Here is a 20,077-nt window from a genome sequence, read left to right as displayed (position 1 = left end):
ATTCATTAAAGACAGCGACGACGTCTCCTTCTTGTAAATTTCGTGATGGACGAAACCACTTAGCACGTCGTTGCAAGCTAACGAGGTATTCGTCTCTCCAACGGCGCCAAAAGTGTTGACGAGATAGCAGAGACCAACTGCCACCTTTTTTGCAGGGTTCCAGAAAACCCTTGACCCTCAGGTTCTGGAATTGCCCGCAATGGTCCGCCTACCAGAAAATGGCCAGGCGTTAAAATCGATAAGTCGCTTGCATCCGTCGAAATGTCGCATAATGGGCGGGAATTGACGCAAGCTTCCACCTCCGTTAAGAGCGTACTAAACTCCTCATAGCTTAAAAGAATTCCTCCGAGGGAGCGTTTTAGATGATATTTTATGTGTTTGATTCCAGTTTCCCAATATCATCCCATGTGAGGTGCGGACGGTGGATTGAATCGCCACCCAATAGCAAAGTCTGCAAAAAACGATTGAAGTTGGGAGTCTTGCATGCACTCTTGATATTTCTCACGGAGTTCCCTTTCTGCACCAACGGAATTCGTCCCGTTATCCGAAAACATTTCTTTACAATAGCCTCTCCGGTTGATAAATCGTTTAAAGGCATTTAGAAACGAAAACTTGAGAGATCTCCAACAAACTCGAGGTGCATTGCACCTGTGCACATGCAGACAAATGACGATACATAACCTTTTACGGATTTAGCTTCTCTTCCATGCGTAAATTTGAACATATAAGGACCAGCAAAGTCTATTGCTGTACGAACGAAGCAGCGAGCGTATATTATGCGGGACGAAGGAAGATTACCCATTGATTGTGTTGCGAGCTTGCGATTTAAAGCGGTAAATTTTACACATTTGCGATAGATATTACGAATTAAGTTGCGGGCACCAACGACCCAATACCGGCGTTGCAGGATCACTTGCATTATACGGGGGCCTGCATGTAGCTAGCGTATAGTGATGTACATATGTTTAAAACAACGAGTTTTGAAAGCGGAGAGTTTTTTGGCAGTATAACGGGGTGTCTGACATCATTTGCAATATCTGCGGATTTCAACCGACCACCAAACACGAAGGATTCCAAACGAATCGAGAAACGGTTGTAAACGCAGCAAACTACTACGCAGTTTAATCGGCTTTTTTCCCTGCAACAACGTATTTCATTAGAAAAATAGAAATTTTGTGTATACCTGATTAATTTTCGCTCGGATTCCAGCAACTCCTGACAATTAGGAATCCACGATTTTTTGTTATTGATTCCAAGCGAGCTAGAGCGGGTATTGTGTATAAATCTCAATACATTCTTCTTAATTGCGAATAAGATGAGTATTTTGTGATGATCGACCAGTGAACGTCAGTAGCTGTGATACAAGCCTTAACTTTTCGTAAGCCTATTTCGGTTTTATGCATTATTTGCGCGGGTTGCTTCCAGAACTGTTCCCCTCCGCGTAAGAAGTCAGGTCCGAACCACCATAACTCATGATGCATAAGTTGAAGCGGAGATATGCCTCTGGACGCGCAGTCCGCAGGATTGCTTTCAGAGCGTATATGGTTCCAGCACTCGGGAGGCAGGACCTCGTGAATATAGGCGACACGGTTTGCGACGAATGTTTCCCATTTATTAGGATGTGCTTGCAGCCACGCCAACGTAATTGTGGAATCTGGCCATGCTACCAGTGGACAGCGAAAAATCCTCCCAACTTTGCATGACGGCCTTGACCAATTTTGCGGCGAGATGTGCAGCACACAACTCGAGGCGAGGTAGCGTTGTTTTTAGCGGGGCAACTTTAGTCTTTGATGAAATTAAGCCGATTGTAATGTGACCATCCCTATGTACAGTGCGCGCATATATGACTGCGGCATAGGCGCGCTCGGAAGCGTCGGCGAAAACGTGCAACTCAGTAAATGAGCCTATCGTCCCGACTCCAACCCAACGGTTGACCTTAAGTTCAGATAAAAGTTGTAATTGCGAGCGATGATCAAGCCACACCTTGCCTATCGTATCTTGTACTGGGTCGTCCCATCCTGTGTTGGAACGCCAGATGTCCTGAAACAACATTTTCGACCTAATCGTTGCGGGTGAAAGTAAGCTCAATGGATCAAAAAGTTTGCTGGCATCGACCAGAAATGCTCTCTTAGTTAAGACGTGGGGCGGTTCTCCTAGAGAAATGGAAAATGTAAAATAGTCCTCTTCCATATACCAAATTAGTCCCAGAGCATATACATTGTTGCCATCTACGGTGTAGTGCGATATGTTCTTGGATTCTCTAGCGATAGTCTCATTTAGCTCTGTACAATTTGACGCCCATTTTCTTAATTCGAACCCACCTTCCCGTAGAATATCGGACACATTTCGCTGCAATGCTTTAAGTTCCGACTTGCTAGACGCACCAGTGAGAAGATCGTCCATGTAAAAGCCCTTAAGAATTACGTCCACTGCTTTCTGAAAAGAATTGGAAGATTGTTTCGCGGTTTGTTGCATCGATTTGACAGCCAAAATGCGAGGCGGACGCAACTCCATAAGTTACGCGTAGCATGTCGTAATCTGTAATCGGTAGAGATGTGTTAGAGCGCCAAACAATTCGATGTAAGTCGATATGTTTAACTGAAACACAGATTTGTCGATACATTTTTGCAACGTCTGCAGTTACTGCCAACGCCAATAAATCTGAGTCGCTAGGGCCAATATCAAAAGTCGCTAGAAAGCCGCTAACTCCATCAGGGGCGGATTCTAAATTTCATTCTGAGAGGTGCACAAGAGGCGAGCTGCGGATTTAAAATTTTTAGATGAATAATAATTAAACCAGTAATACCAACTCTACTGAAATTTGAGATCAACGGAAGTTAGTTTCAATCTCCTGAAATACTGTTTTTTTTTATTATGATTCGATAAATCTACTAAATTTTCTAACGCTTTGTTAATTTGTGTCTGAAAAACATTTGTGTCTTTAAAATATCATTGGAAAGCATGAGTGATTCAAGAAATGTTGAAAAAGTTATTTACGAAGTTGATCCAGTACTGGATTCAAATGGAAATTTGAAAGTTTATAAAATTAATAATATTAACTATTACGCTTTTATAATAAAACCAGGCAAATTATACAACAATTTACTATATTATTATTAATTAAAGTCTTGAAATGGATTTATGAAATATATTTAAGCATAGTAAAGAAAAAGTGTCGTAAAAAAGCTACGCTTTAAGGGGGAACACCACGTGATTTTTTTAGGGGGAAAATGAAGGAATTTGTGGATCGGATTTTTTTTATTTTATTAAGTGTCCATTAAAGACTGTCATCCTAAATTTTTATGGAAAAATATTAATTTATAAATTTAAAATTTCAATTATAGATCGATAATTTATCGACGATAACACACTAATAGGCAGTGCGTTATTTTATCTATAGTCAGTAAATTGTCACTCTAGAGTATGGAAAGTAAAGGGCATTCACGGGTAATCAAGTTGACAGAAAAGTATCTATTGTCTAAAACGGTTTTGATTTGCTCTCCAAAAGTCGCCAGATAAGTCGCTAAATCATTTTTGTCGTCAAAACTTTTTTTTTGTCGCCAAGACTCAAGCAAAAGTCGTCAATTCTAGCGACAAAGTCGCTAAATTGGCAACACTGGTTACTGCGTATTTGTGTATTCTAAAGTGCAAAAGTATGGAGTACAAGTCTTCTTGTAATTGAGGACCAACATAAAGCGCATCGTTGAGGGAATTCCCCGTTGTGGTTTTAGCAGACGCGTTAAACACAACTCGCAATTTTGTCGTGACGCTGGACTCCTTTACAACAGTATGGTGTGGCATATAATATTTCGCATATTTCGTTTCAGGCACGACCTCCATATGACCCATTTCAATTAATTCCTGCATGAATTCCTGAAATTCGTCCACAGATCCTGATCAGCGGCAAATCTGCGCTCCATGCGTAATAAGTTTCGTACGGCGAGACTCCTTGATTCACCTAATGGCACGTCGACCTTGAGTGGCAACTCCACTACAAAGCGTCTGTCCGGCTTCCTAATATGAGTTGATTCAAAATGTTCTTCCCAGTACCGTTCCTTGTGGGTAAGACATCGTGTTTGCGGCGCTTCTTCAAGTTCCCACAATCTAGCCAATGCTCTATCTAAATGTACATCACAGTGTAACGATTGTATATGGTTTGCGGGTGGAACGGATGTATCTACGTTTCCACACAACGACCAGCCAAAGACTGTTTTCTGTATTATTGGCGTGCCAGGTGGGCCTTTACGCAGCTCAGTAAAGTGAGTTGATCCATATAGTCCATGCGCACTAAGATGTCTACACGGCCGGGTTCCATGAAGTGTGGGTCAGCTTAGAACAGCCCCTTGATGTGGGACCATTCAGGAACGCTTAAACTCTGCGACGGCAAATCGCCCGTAGTCTTTTGTAAAATTAATGCGTTGATGGGGTAGCACTCACTTGAATGTCGCGAAGAAAGCAATAACGTCGTTTCGCCTCTACAACGGCCACCCTGAGAAGCGCCAATTCCCGTTACAAATATGGACGAAGATTTGCGAGCTAGACCTAGATGTTGTACGCATGCCTCAGTTATGAATGTGGCGTGAGAACCTGAATCGAATAATAAGCGAGCATTCTGCCATCGATCAGCAGAATCACGTCCTTTACTAGGGCGGTTGATAACAACACGGCTTTTTGTGTTTTATGCATTGGGTTAACCTTGGAATTAAGGCAAGCGGAGGCGGATGTAACAGCGGTTTGCGGGAGCGAGCTAGCGGCGGGTAGCATAACTGCAGCGGTGCGGGGTGAGTCGACGACGTGGGAAGAGGTAGATGCCTCTGGCGAACTATGAAGCAATGTATGGTGGCGCTGCCGACATATTCGACAGGAAGACGCGCTATTGCAGCGTTTCTTAAAATGTCCGGTACTTAGACAGTTTAAGCACGCCTTGAAATCTTTGACAAAATTGGATCTTGCGTTTAGATCTAAGCTACGGAATTTTTCACAAGAATAGATTTTGTGACCTGCGTTACAATATGTACAACGCGATTGATCTGCGGTGGCATGAAAAACTTTTGCCGATTTTCCGACTAATTTTAGATTGTTCGGGTTTCCTGACCATGACTGGGTTGCCGGCGTTGATATCATCGATAATGAGCGACACCTTATTTCCAAAAAGGACGAAAGATCGGTAGGAGGATCGTCGCTAGTGAGTGACAACTCCCACTGTTTGCGAGTTTCAAAGGAGAGTCTGGTTACAATTTCATGTACTAACCAATCGTCCCAAAAATCCATTGGTCGCCCTAAAGCCTTAAGTTCCCTTATGTGTTGTTGGAATGCATTCAACACGTTCTTAAAGAGGGATGCGGATTTGTGGAATTCGCAACTGATTCGGCTCTACAATTCTGTACGCGCCTGAATTGTGATAGCGCTGTAACGTACCAGGTCTCGGCCTGGATGCGCGCGTTCTGTTCGACATCTATGTTATCTGCACCACAAGAAAGCTCGACTTCATCTTGGGCTGTCTTAAATCGTACCCACTGTTCATTTAATAACTGCAGATAACTTTCGACATTTTCTAAATCTAAAACAAATGCTTCGTCGTTGCTCTTGGTCATGTACCTTTTTATAGCATTTATCTCCGAATCACGTGTTTTTACGAATGCGGACATTTTTCGGGTGCGGTAAAATAGGTTATGTTAATATAACGCGGTGTGACTATATGCAATTAAATTATCGCGGTAATCCGGCTCGAAGGACCAAAAATGTTGCGGCGGTTTTTTCTCTGTTGAAAAACTAAAATTTATTTAATGCAATCATTTATTTAGATAGAGAGTTAACATCCGAGTTGACTGACGAACAATACGTTAAGAGAATAATAATGAATAATGATAATGCAAATATGTATAGCGATGAAAAAAGATATATCGATGTTGTTGAAGTGAACTCTACAAGAGGTATATCGATGTTGTCGAAATGATCCCAACAGTTGATGTTGTTCAACTGTGGTTTTGCTTACGCATTCTTAATGGCATTGTACGAGTGTGGAAGTTAGCGTTAAAAGACTTCTACAATATGGTTGCAGAAGGGTTTCAAAAAGTACAGCTCTGCATTAGTCTGGGAGCAGTTAAACTTACGGTGGGGTTGGAAGATATTCGGTTGTTGCTACTCTTCATATCTATGCCAATGGCAGGGATATGTTGCCATGCCACACTATGGTGATGAGTACTGCAGGACTAAGGAGTGTACAAAAACTATGAACTCCGAATTACACAGCGCAGCGGTGCTGCAGCGCAATCGACCGTTGGGTCGGTTGAATGTACGGTCGTAAAACAGCGAGCAGTCTTCGGCTCGTCATTCTGCTCATAACTATGAACATCATTATTGGCTATTACGAGTAATGATCATTGGTGGCGCTGACTGCAATCGCCTGGATTAAACTTAAGTATAACAAAAACAACATACGCAATGATAGCAGTGCGCGTAATAGCGTTTGCACAAGTTCGTCATAAAAACCCGCTCCCAAAGCGGCCGTGCCATGATGTGGAGTGTGCTTCACACCTTGGCAAATGCACAGCAAATCGCCTAAGCCAAAACGCATAAATTTTCTACTTTGCTCCCACACCACTGCATATCTTTCCACTCTCAAATTTACTACTTTTAAAAAGCATACACCATTTTATCACCTAGCTTAACTCCCTTCTCCGCCATACCCTCAGAAACGCAGCCCTTTAATACAGTATTATGCGTATGCAAGGCTTTCAGTTACTTTATGAGTCAACAGGACAACCGTGTCCTGTCACGAAGTCCTGTGGAAGTCGTCCTTTTCACTTTCATTGTCATTGTATGTGCAAAGGCGTTGTTATCAGGCGCTTGCAACACAAAACGTTCATGGAAAAGTATAATAAAAAAGTCGTAAATTTTTAAATTGACGCCTGAAAAGTTGCTTTCAGTTGCTGAAATTTGCTAATGAAAAGTGGAATGAACTTTTGTGCGCTACTGCGGAATTTTACGATCTTCGACACCCTGTGTGCTCTGCATGCCGTCTCTCGTGTGGGATGTTAATTAAGCTTGAATTCTGAGGAAAATTGCTCAAAAAGTTTATGGTTTCGTCTACATAAAATTGTTGATTAAATGATACGAATATAGTGATTTGTATTTTAGGAGTAGGGTGGTATGCTTATATGTATGTATATGCATATACATATGTACATAACTAGCTTTGTGCATATGAATGTATGTACATACATACATACATATATAAATAAGCCTCTCAAGCGCAGGAATTTAAAAATGTAAATATGCATTTACAAAATGTTAAAATAAAATTCAAAAGTAAATAAGTGCAAAATATTAAATAATCAAGAACAGAAGATCCAGCCAGGTCTAATCAATTACATATGTATGTAGACCTCCTTTATTAAATATTTTTAGTTCGTTAACGGGCATAGCCCGCGTACGATGATTGGGTCAAACGTAAATATTACAGGCATATCCCGCATACGGTGATCGGGCCAGAAGTGAATATTACATGTGCCATGGTGTGGATTAAACTAGATGATTTAAAAAAACTGCGCGAGATTGTATACGATTTCGGCCCAACATCTTCGAATCTAAATCGTAGGTTAAGGAGTTGAACTTTTTAGCGTTTTCTTATGTACATATATGTACATAATTATTCCATACCTCTAGACTAAACAAAATAAAAGTTAAATTTTGAATTTTCTTCCACTGCCAAACTTTCAGCAACATTTCGAAGGCTGATTGGAAGCGTCGAGGATCGTTCTCGAATTTGACGGCCTCTGTGTTACGCTAATTTCATTCTTCGGCAGCTGCCATAAAAGAAAGTAATAAACACACAAATAAAAATAAAATGTGAGTTGCATTGCTGCATAACATCAAAAGAACTGCTCGACATCATCAGCAGCTGCGGAAGAACAACGGAAGCATTGCTTTAACAGCATCGAGTGCTCCGAGTAAACAAGTTGACGGCGCGAGCTTGTAAAATTCGTGTAGATCGCTCAAATGGTTGGTAGTGTGGTACGTATGTATGTATGCTGCTAACAAAAAAGGCGAAATTTCCAATAAAAAACGCCACAAAGAATTTTGTGTTTAAAATATCGTTGCGGAGTAGTAGATGCTGCAGGCAAGCAAAGGCGCTCTTTTAAAAAACAGCAATAAAAATACGATCAAACTGGAGGCGGTTGATTTCATTACTTTTTGTAGCCGCATTAATAAGGCATTAAAAAGTTTAGCACTTGTGATACGACAATATCCACATTCACATACTTTACTACTATGTACGCGTATGTACATATGTATGTATGTACTCTTGAATGCCGATAGGTGTCGAAGGGGGTGTGGGCTGCAGTTTATGTTTGAAAGTAAACACATTTTTTTGCTATGCTTTTAAAGGCTGGTAGTTCAAAGCGATCGCTAAGATCAAGGTGTGACGTCTTCATTTGATTTCGTTTGTGTGTACGAGGAATCGGAAAATAAGCAGCAACTCTTTAATACTCTGCATCGTATGTCAATGGAGAATTTTACTTTGAACTTGTTTACGAACAACAATACTTACGTACAGACATTCGTTGTATATAATTACTTATGACTGCTGGCATGCAGTTTCCATTAATTTAAGGCGTTGTTTTAAATATGAATACGTACATACATATGTATGACTTCATACTAAAATTTTCTAATAATTTCCTTGCCAAATTTTTAATTTTTTTAGCTAATTGTCTCGTTATGAGCTCATATTACTATAGATTAGAGGCAGATCATTTATTAGATATATATGGATATATAATTCGCGCTGACACCCTCGTTGGTTTTATTGTGATTATTATCAATCCTTTATAAAAAAAATAAGATTCCAAAATCCCTTCGCCCTTCTTCTGCTGAGAGTAATTTAATACATTTACTGGAGAGAAAATTAAGTAACATGAAAATACTCCAGATGGAACTCGTTAAACCTATTGAAAATAATGCGAAACTTGTCTTCTTCTACATAATTGTTATTTGACTCTTTCGTTTGGCATCACTACCTTTATGTTTACATATTTCTGTGTATTTTTGGTAAACAACCTAAATTGACCTGGCACTTTTTTCTGCAAGACACTAAATTGCTTGCTTTTCTCAATATATTAAAAATATTTCACTTATAGTAGCTTGAGTAACCATTTTAATAAAACTTCAATAAAATATTACATTTTTCTAGGTATGATAAGCCAGAATGTATGGGCCATAAAGTAAAACCTATTAAGATACACAAGTTGTAATATCGAAAATCAGACGGATGTGCTAAGGGATTGAGTTCCGTTAATTTTTTATAATTTTTTAGCTCTAAAGTAATTATAAAAAACAACCATATTTTTTAGCAACTTCAAGCTTGCCTATTATAGCTAAAATGAAGAATTTTATTAGAAATTCGTATTAAAAGTCGTGGAACTGTAATGGAAATTTTATGGAATCTTCTAATTTTTGTGTTTAGTTTGAAATTTGTATTAATTAAGCTACAAGCTATGTATACTTTTATATGTACAGAAAACCAATAATGAAGATTCCAACAAGCAAGAGAACAATAGCCAAAGCTGGTAGAAATATTGAGGTTTGGTCATGGGCTGCAGGTTCGCCAAAATACGAAAGCTTGCCTCTTGAAAATATTATATTATATATTTTTCTTTGGACCTTTTCCATCATTTGATTTTTCATTCCTACCGAATGGTAATCACGCACAAAGCCATATCACTTTCATATTTAGTAAGAGGTTTCATTTCTCTCATCTGAACAATCGTAAATTTCTGAATAAAATTAGTTTGTTCCGCGCATAAAAATGTTAAATTAAAAGGCAAATCAGTAAGTCATCAAGAATTTTATTCACGGTGTATGGAGCCCGTGCCAGAAACCATAACATAACCCCCATTATCCATTTCTCTATTACTATGTGATTCACTCGACAGTGGCGGGAACAGTTTTTATTTTAAATATATACCAGCAATGTCTCTATGTAGAGAACTTGTATGATTATTTACAGGCGTGCATGTGTGTGTTGATATGTTTTCCTCGCGTTTGTTTTGTTCTCTCATTCATTTAACGTTGCCTTACATGTATAGAGAAAATGGGAGAGCTACATAGGAAACCGGCTTTCGCCAGGTCTACTCCAATGGGATATATGCTGAGTGGTAACTGGGTGGCGGGTTGGCTGGTTGGTCGTTCCTGTTCCTGTTCTTCAACTTCAGTTCTTGTCGAACGTTGAATGAGTACGGTTAAGTTGTTCAAGAATACGCGCGTGTTTGTGAAACAATTAAATTAAGAGGGGGAAGTGTTCATTTGATTCATATTGAGGAAAAGCTAATACGAATGCAAAGAAAAAAAAAAACAAATTGGTTGAATACAAAATTAAAGATTTGTGCGAAAAATAAAACACTTCTTGCATTGTAAATTATTGGGTGTGTATTTAAGTATTTACCATACATCTTATTTGAGCAAACATTTTTAATTAAGTCACACAAAGGTAATTGAACTGTCTCACGTCGATTTGACGCAGTCACAGTAGTTGTTCATTGAACACCCCGCGCGTTTCTTCATGATACATTTAGGCGTTTACAAACGTACGCACTAGTATGTACGCATAAAAGAGCGTATGCACTTATGCACAATTACCGGCAACCGCAACAAAGTCGATGTCGGCAGTTGCATTTGTGTAATGCACACCAACACACACCTCCATTAGTTTTCGGCGTATCAGTATCTAGTAATACGATTGTTGCGTCGCGTATCTTGGCCATGCCGGTTTGTCTGATTGTTGGTGGCATGACTCTACTCATACACAAACTTTAGTGCCATCAATCGAGCCGCACGCCGCCTTTTATCATACATTTGTCGTAGAGCCGCAGCCGTCACCATTCACCTCGCTATCATTGTAAATGCTGCCATTTGTCATTCCGTGCGTCGATATCAAAGATAAATAATAAAAACAAGAACCATAAAAAGATTACGAAAATACATACATAGGTATGTACATATGTGCATATGTGTTTATAATTGCTGAATCAACCACAACTCTTTATTAATTACACAACTATCGAATGCATTTAATGCCGAACTCGGTTTCACTCATCGGCCTGCATTGAGTAAATTACAATTAAGTTGAGGCAATAACAAGTGCATAAGGCCTCGTTCGTATGTACGTAGTGCATACACATGGACACAAAAACAAAAAAGATGCCTTGTTAAAAAGTGCAACGCCGAAAAAACCGAAACTAACAACTAAATCAACAACTTCGAATACAGGCATTAAATAAACTTACGGCCGCCATCGAATCGGTCTGCCCGGTCTCGCCGTAGACTCAACCGAAAAGTGCAAAACATAGGTGTATGTATGTATGTGCATACCTACATGAGACTTAAGGAATAACAAATATTAGTCGGTAAACAATAAATATTTGCTTATGTGCAAAGTGAAGTGAACATTTTGAATTGAAGAGTGTGTGGTGGGCATTTTTTATCCATTACTCAGCCGTGGCCCCTCATGCGTATGCATGTATGTATGTGCATTTGTTTGCCCACATTCCATTCGTAGTAGCGCGGTGGCGAAGTGTAAAATTTCTGTGAAAAACTATTAAAACCACCGTCTTTGCATCGTACGCGATTTCCGCAGTATATTTGAGCAGCCAATGTTGCCATTACCATCTCGCAATCATCATTAAGCATTAGCGAAGATAAGAGCTGAAAGGCTTATTCTGCATTTAATAAGAATTACCTAAAAACGAAATGGATTATTGCTGCATTGTAAATTGGTTATTCGCCGCTGTTGTTTGTGTGCTCCAACTGATAGGTAAGGATTATTGAAAAAAAATGAAACTTCGGAAATTTAAATATTTTAATATAGGGAATATTCGCGATATTCGCCGGGCGACTACCTAAAACAAAAAAAGTTGTGCTAGATCCTGTTTGTCTTTAACTTATGTTTTTGCAATGAGTAATAAGTAACAGTAATAATGTGGAGTGTTTAAACCAAGTCGGTACTACAATCTGTATAGTACGTATTGATGCTGTCGTACTATTGAAAGAGGTTTCAATTTTTACGCTTAACCCAAGATGATTTTTATAAGAAACTTTACCAAGGAGTTAGAAAACAACTTTTCTATTATTTTGATACCTGGGTTACGATAAATAGCGAAACATTATAGTGGCACAATTTGAAAGTTGTTTACTATTTATATGTATGTATACAGCAGCAGCTATTTATATGTATGTATACATAGGTATGTACGCTCAGCAGCAGGAGTCTGCGTACAATGATTATTTTGACAATATTCACAATGATTTTTAAGTTAAATATTTTTCGTTGTTTTTTTTTTTTTATAAAAATATAGTTCGGCCAATGATATCAATCTTAAGATTCACACTTTAAAACTAAAAAAAAAATTAGATTTTTATCAAAATTTAAAATTCCTTAATCAGAACTTTTAGAAATATTCTGGGTATGCAGTTTTACAGCTCGTTAAATTTCAGTGCAATAAATGCAAGTGTTCGCATCGCTTTCGCTAAGAGTCTTATGCATTTTCTTCCATATAATGTATTCATGAAATTACTTTTGCACATTAACTTCAAATGTCTTGTAAACAACGGATTAATTGACAGATAAAAATAAAATGAAAGATGCGATATTAAGAAAATGATATATAAATTTTAATTCCCTACTGGTTGTTGTTGTAACAATATATTTTGAAGAATGCGACCCTTGGTCGGATTTAAATTCATCGTATTCCGGTAACGTAGAAGTGACTGCCAGGGAAACGGCTGGTTTATATGTAATTGAAGTAAGTACATCGCGACGTTTGAAGAAAAATAATATATTTTTAATAAATTTGGTATTGTATGTATATTCATGGGTATATTCAGAAGCAAGTTCAATTTACAAATTAAGGGTGTATTTGGTCAGACGAGATGACCATCGTATAAGATGAGTCATGTAAAACTGTACATTGTGGTCTTTTTCATAAAATTTAAGTAATAACCACTTTGAAAACATCCGCTATCTCCTCTTGTATCTCCGATTTACACCAGCATTGGTGAACTTAGTCGCGGTCGGCTCTGGAATATCTTACAATTTTAAACATATCATTCCCGGTTTCATTTTGAAATTAATCAGGCTGTTCAAATTTAAAGTTGTACAATTTTCGTATTGAAATATACTTTACACTTTTAAATTTTAATAGTCTCATAAATTTAAAATTGATTGGTAAAAATGGACATCGGAATAATATTTTTCCACATAGAAGTTATGATATCTGAAAATATGTATTTCTAAAACCTTAAGGCGATTTCACTTTTCCTCTTCCATCTTTTTCTGAGTTAGTGAATTCACAAATGACTCAAAAACATTAGCTGTAAGATACATTTTGTCAAAAAGTACCGGAAATCGGTAAAAATAAAAAGGATTGTTACTTTTTAAAATTGATTGTATCACCTTCAAAATAGGCTCATTCCGATGGAGTAAAATTAAGCCAACGTATAATCCAATCATCAAAACATATGTCAATCGCATTTTTCGAAATCGACTTCAGTTCTCATCGCAAATCCCATTTTTTTGTCTTCTAAAGGGTATTTCAAAAGTGACGCCTAGATATCAGTGGTAAATATTTACAAGACGGTACTTTTCTTATGCCATCTTTGATATTTGTCATGTAAACGATGTGCAATTACACGATAGAACAACGAGTTAAAGTTATTAAAATTTATTATGACAATGGTGGACCTTTAAAATTGGTGGAACGCAAAATTCGTTTTTTTTTTTGTGGAAATAATTGTCCGAATGAGTCGATAATTCAAAGGTTGGTGAAAAACTTTCGAGAAACTGATTCTGTTGAAAACATTGCTGCTGCAGCGCAAAGTATTGATTAACATCGTTCTGTCGACGTTCTCAACAATTAGGCATTCATGAATTGACTGTTTGGCAGATTTTACTTGCAGACGTTCTTATGGTGGGCATTTTAATGTCCACATATAATTGTTAAGAGCCGTATTTTGAATAAAAATAGTGAAACCTGAATGAATCACATTTTTATTTTAAAACAACATCTGGAAGCATATTTTTTTAAAGACACTTTATCTGCGAAAAACGGGACCTTCGAAGTGAAAAATGTATGAACGTCGGTGGTTGTGCATTGATATTTGTTGTGTTATTAGCCAGAAATTCGTTCACAATAAAAACTTTGCGAGTGGTGCAAAATCCATGAGTTTTTTCGGCAAATCTGGCATTTTCGACGAATTTTCTCTCCCAAAGGCCACATATTGCAAAGATAATATTCTTTATTTAGTCTTATATTGTTTTTTGTGTTCAGGATATACGCTTTACTATTAGTAGACATAGTTCACACAACCATAATGTGTTGAATTTAATACCTTTTCTTCATTCCTGTGGCGTATCATTCTACATGTCTTCCTTCGAATACAGGAACTTTTAATTTTATACTCGCATTGAAAGCACACGGACAAACCCGTTTATTCTAAAAGTCATTGGAAATAGTCTGCAGATCTCATGCATTTCCATGTAGGTAAACGTACGCATATCAGCGTTCCAGTTGGATTATTTTCTAGGGTAATAGATAAAATTAGTTTTTAAAGTTTTTTTAATTAACTAAATTTGTATGTTGAGCATATTAACAATATTTTTTATTTGACTTTATTGCTATGTACGTTGACTACGAATTTGAGTACCATATGAATGTATATGTGTATACATAGTATGTATTGTAAGTACGTCTTATGTATGTTGCGTACCCTTGAATATGGCATGTCAGCTACATTTCCAATGGTTGTGGGTTCGCTTATTACGAGAACTTTAGATATGAAGAGTCAGAATTATATATTTTTATATATTATTATATAGGTATGTGTCGGTCTGCAATAAAAAATATCAATAAAATAAAATTAAGTCGGCATAAAGCTTGTAGAAAAACCAAGACGCTTGACATAAATTGGGAGAAAAGCACGTCTTAACACATTGAGCGTCACGTCGAGAGGGGCTGTTTCACATTAGACCTTACCGTGCGAGCATATTGTTATTTGCAAAAAATTGGTATAACTTTCTTAGCGCCATGATAATTTATCGATTCCAGTTTCGACGTACAGGGCCATGTCGTACAAAAGTGTCCGCTTTGCCCTCAATGTCTTAAAGCTGCCATGTTTCCTAGCTGCGGGTCTGCCACTTATTTTAGTACTAGCACTATGTACTATATGCAAGTAAGTGCAACTAAATAGGTACCAGTGCATGTTGCACGTTGCATTCTGTGCTACTGCCACCTTCTAAGATGTGGTAATTACTTCGTACCATTTCTCATTGTAGATATTAATACGAGTATAAATTCAACTGCACGTTAAATATACTTCGTGGCTTTGTATTTGCTTATGAGCAGTGGTGTGTTCTTGTATATATGCACACCCGCATGAACATACATTCATAGATGGCCACTAATGCCACCAGGAACTAAAGCCACCTACAGGAAAAAGAAACTCTAATAGCATTAGTTCGGAGCGCAACCTTATCGTGTTACCTTTCGGTTTAACAAACATGCATGCATACATATGCACATATGCTCTGTAAGTGGGTAGCATAAACAACTTTACTTGTTGTCTTTTGTGCCGTACCATTAATACTTGCAGCTACGTCTGAAATTGTTTAGTGTGCCATGGTTTGTCGAAGATCTGCATTCCTTTGCTCGTCTACGCTTCGCTTCGCCTAAGGTATTATTCCTGTGCTGCTGCATTACTGATAGTTTAACGTAATCATTTCCATGGCTACTGATTTGGCTTTTGTTCTCTTGTTTTGAGGTTGAACGAATTATTCTTATTGTCTGCATTATTTTCATAGTTGGTTCTTTATAGGTATGCACTTATACATATTCATATTTCATACATGTACTCTTCTTTGTCGTTCTTTAATCTCTCTTTGCGCTGCATGCTGAAGATGTTTCTATTTGTCAAAGACTGTCAATGGCCACTTAAAACTTATTACCGCCGTAGTGTAAGTGACTGCTCAACAGCTTTCGTATCCGTATAGTCGTAAGTATATTTTAGACCGCTTGAAGATTTCTTAAACCACACACCTTGTTCATAAATATACATACATTTTTGAAATGTGCATAGATGCTGCAGACATATCTAATCTTCCTCAATAGCTCTGAAAGGCATTTCCTTAACTCAAACGTAATCGCTATCATATCCTTGAGCCTAAGCTAATTTCAATCCAGTTCAATGGAGCGCGTGTAATCGTTTTTGGAAGGTGCATTTAATTTTGTAATGAACAATGAGGCGAACCATCACAACTCTACCAATCTATATTTAGTATCTTAATTCGATGAAATCTCCTTCGCCTGTAGTACTTGCAAGATAAGGGGCTTATTCGAAGCGGTTTTTTCGTTGAATAGAGAGGTCTTAATATCAAAAGGCCTTTCTAACGAATTTAGGGGTAGTTTGGATCGTTTTTATAGTATTTAATACGCTCCAAAGGGATTTTTAATTCAGATTATGCTGTGCAGTTATGCAGCGACACTTAAGAGACGTTAAAGTATTTCGACTTTTTTTTACATAAATGTATGATATCTCAAGATTATTGTTTTTAATGTTCGGAGCAAAATTCACGAAGTTATGAGTATTTGAACCTCCGTTGCTCAAAGCCGGGTTTCTATAACTGCCCGACATGAAAGCATTTTTCTGAAACTTGTTATTTTTGAAGTCCGTGCACGCCGTAACTCAAAATCTATTAGATCAATCGCTTAAAAATGTCGCACGTACATTTTCACAAAATTCACTAGGCATACTTGGTAGCTTTTTGGTTTTTTGAATACTAATCTGTATATAATTTGCACCTACACCCTTTTTGGGTGTTTAACTGTTGTTTCTGATGTTGTTCCACAAATGGAGGGATCTGCAGTTTTAAGCCGTATCCAAACGGCAGATGTTTTTTTTTTTTGTATGAAGAGCTTTTTCATTGCAAAAGTACACTCCTCGGAGATTCGCCATTGCCTCCCGAGGGGCGATCGCTATTTGACAAACTTTTTTTACCATTTGATGTTTCACGCACCAACCCATTCGGCTACAGCAGTCCATACCATACGCTAAAATACTTTATATAAATACTCTAAAATAAATACAGTCTTAATTTTGCAATAATAAATTAGCCGATTTTTTAAGTGAAAATAAATAAATAAATCGGTTTTTTGTTATCCAAGTGTTACGAAAACTTGAAACATCTAAAATAAGTCTTCCCATGGATAGCTCGATAAACTTTTACTTTAACGGATGCATTTTGATTTTTTTGCATTTTTGATTTTTTTGTTTCAGATGATTCTGTTGCGAGTTACGATGCACACTACCTCCCAATGTTGCATCGTCACTGTTTACACAAAAAAATAAAAAAATTATTTAATGGCTTTTCGGACTTCTTTCAAGATTTGACATGGCCAAATGTAAAGTAAAGCACACTTGAAAATATAATATGTAACAAATACATATTGACAAAGCCGCTTCCACATAACAATTGTCATTTAAATAAAAATGTTACAGAAATGTTTGTAATTTTTAGAGTTTTGTCTATATTTTACCTTGAGATCTACAAATATTAGCTACCTGAAGCATTTTTCAACTTCAGCCACCTCTAATAAAATGTTTCTCAGCGAGGAAGTAGTGCGTGGTATACTCCCCCAATTTGTGGGAAGCGTTTCAATTCTTCTCTAGAAACAAAGTGTTCAGTATTCAGCATTTAGTAGCAGAAAATGCTCAATATGAAATTAGTTTGTATTTCCTGCTTAGGAGCGACTGCGGTCAGAGTAGTTATTATCCAGACTAAAAACCTTCTATGTCAATCGCAGGACTCCATTTTTCACCAATTCGGGCTGCTCTTGCATAATAATATATATTATGCCATTAAATCTGTTCAGAGAGAGAAAACTGCTTCCGCTTGCTTTTGCGTTAATTGAAGTATAAATTAGGTTGCCTCTATCAAATTTGGTGATAGTTATTCACTGGTTTTAACGATTTCCCATAAAACGCAATAGAATGCATTTTTTCATTACAAAATAAAACTAGAGGAAGATGAATTTTAAAAGTTCAGCAGAATTAAATTAAATGAAAAACCTGTAACCATTATGAGCTAATCTGTCTGGCTGCTTCTCCAAATGGAAATGAAAATGAAAACATGTCCAAACTACCTACATGCATAGACATAATGTGCATGTGTATGCTGCTGGTAACAAAACGCTTAATAGGCAATGTGTTCGAATTTATTATTGCAATTTTTGATCTGCTTATTTCCCCCGACAAATGTTTCCATCATGGAGAGAATTCAATTGCTTCGTCTCCGCTTGCGATGCCACTATCACTCCGGCGAATCTTGATGAACAATAAAATGCTTTCAGCAGCCGAAGCGGTGGCAACAAAATCAACATTAACTCAAAGGACAACAGTGCTGATTGTCATTAATGTAGTTGCAGTTTCAACAATCAGATGTAGGCAAATGCAGACGCCACCATCCACCGATACTGATACAAACCCAAGCAGTCAAATCTTCATGGGCGTACGGATATACTTTCAACGAGAAATTGATGCGAACTGATCTCTTTCGGTTGCATCATAAATTTCAAGTTTATGGTATATGTAGCATAAAGCAACTTCTCAATCCTACAGCAGGTACGTCTTTGCAGTTGATTGTGAAAATAAAATAAAACAAGGGAGAATGCCAATAAAAAGGGGGGTCATAAAATTGTAAGGCAGCACACAAACTCACTTTGTGTTGCCGCAAAAACTGCGACAACGAATAAAAAATACGTTTTATGACAGCGAAGCAGTTCCAGCTCCATCGGCATTCATGGCACTAAAGCGCACTCAGCAAATTCATCGTCCGACATCAGCAACCATTCAAGGAACGAATAGCTTTAATCGCAATCACTCTTGCATGTGTGTGTGCTGGTGCCGTCGATTTGTCGGCGTTATGCGTCTGTTTGTGCACGTCAAATTAAATGCGCAACGCTACGCCACTGCAGCAACAATTGCCTTGTGACTCCTTCGGTCCTCTCTACAAGTACATTCATCCACAAGTTTGTCCGTCCGTGCGCCAATTGGCCGCCGCTTCAGTTTAGCCTAATTATGGGGTGCCTGCGGCAGTTTTGTTGGACTATTTGTGTTGTTTTGCTAAGAACTCGTTGCCGCAAAAACTTCAACAACATGACCACAAGCACCCATTAGGGTCTGAAGTGTTGGTCACTTAAGTTGCAATTTTCGCAGCGATCGCATTGAATATTTACGCCTACATTCACCCATACGCTTTTTGGTGGTAATTTCAACTTACCACGCCCATTACCACCGCCCACATAATGTGTTTTCCTTATCCATTTTTGCTTTTTAAAAATTGTCCGCTTTCGACTCAAACAATATGTACAGTCACTCACATTCAAAGTCGGGCAGATGCATACGAAAACTTCTAGTCGTAATATCTATGTTTTGATGAAAGAAAACACTTTCTACCTTATTCTGTTTTTTCACAAAAATTGTTTTATTTAAAAACAACAAAAAATATATATTCCAAGTTGCTTTATAAAATGTTAATGTATAAAAAACTGAAAAAGGCCACTTCTCTGCCTTACATTTAAAGTCGGGCAAACCATGTTTTGCAAATATGCATACCGTTATTTCTAAATTTTCTATATTTGTATTAAAAGTTATTGTTCATTCTTGCCTTGTCAATCATTGGGTGAGTTTATAAAAGTATTTTGCAAAATGCCGCGTAATGTTAAACAGTCTACATTTGAGGAACGCAAAATAGTAATTCAACTGCACTTAGACTGAAAATCTAAGCGAGCAATATCGAAATTGATAAAAAAAAGCAAGTCAACAGTGCACGATATTATTGCTAGATACAATGAAAATGGTTTCATTGCAAATAAGCATCGTGGAACCCGTCCAAAGAAGCTTTCCTCCAAAGATGAGAGCATGGTGCTAAGGGAAGTGAAGAAAAATCCATTCATTTCTGCTCCAAAATTAACTGCGATGGTTAAAGAAGCTTGTGGGGTGGAGGTAAATCCCGAAACAATAAGAA

At 37.6% G+C, this 20,077-nt stretch overlaps 1 protein-coding gene across 3 annotated transcripts in view; it reads left to right on the top strand.

The window, feature by feature from the left end:
- The window catches only part of LOC129245205 (tyrosine-protein kinase-like otk), a 56,880-nt gene that overhangs the window by 5,739 nt on the left and 31,064 nt on the right, over nt 1-20,077 (top strand). The window contains exon 1 of one of the 3 annotated variants that reach the window (XM_054883236.1): nt 10,237-11,815. The exons of the other annotated variants lie outside the window; for them this stretch is intronic. Within the exon in view, the coding sequence (XP_054739211.1) occupies nt 11,752-11,815 (64 nt within the window). The 5' untranslated portion in view covers nt 10,237-11,751. Of the gene's footprint in view, nt 1-10,236; nt 11,816-20,077 lie in introns of those variants that run through there. 3 annotated transcript variants of the gene reach the window in all.

Source organism: Anastrepha obliqua, chromosome 4 (assembly GCF_027943255.1).
Source record: "Anastrepha obliqua isolate idAnaObli1 chromosome 4, idAnaObli1_1.0, whole genome shotgun sequence".
NCBI classification, from domain to species: domain Eukaryota; kingdom Metazoa; phylum Arthropoda; class Insecta; order Diptera; family Tephritidae; genus Anastrepha; species Anastrepha obliqua.
The sequence above is the reverse complement of the archived record's forward strand: the minus strand, read 5'-3'. Positions and strand labels throughout refer to the sequence as shown.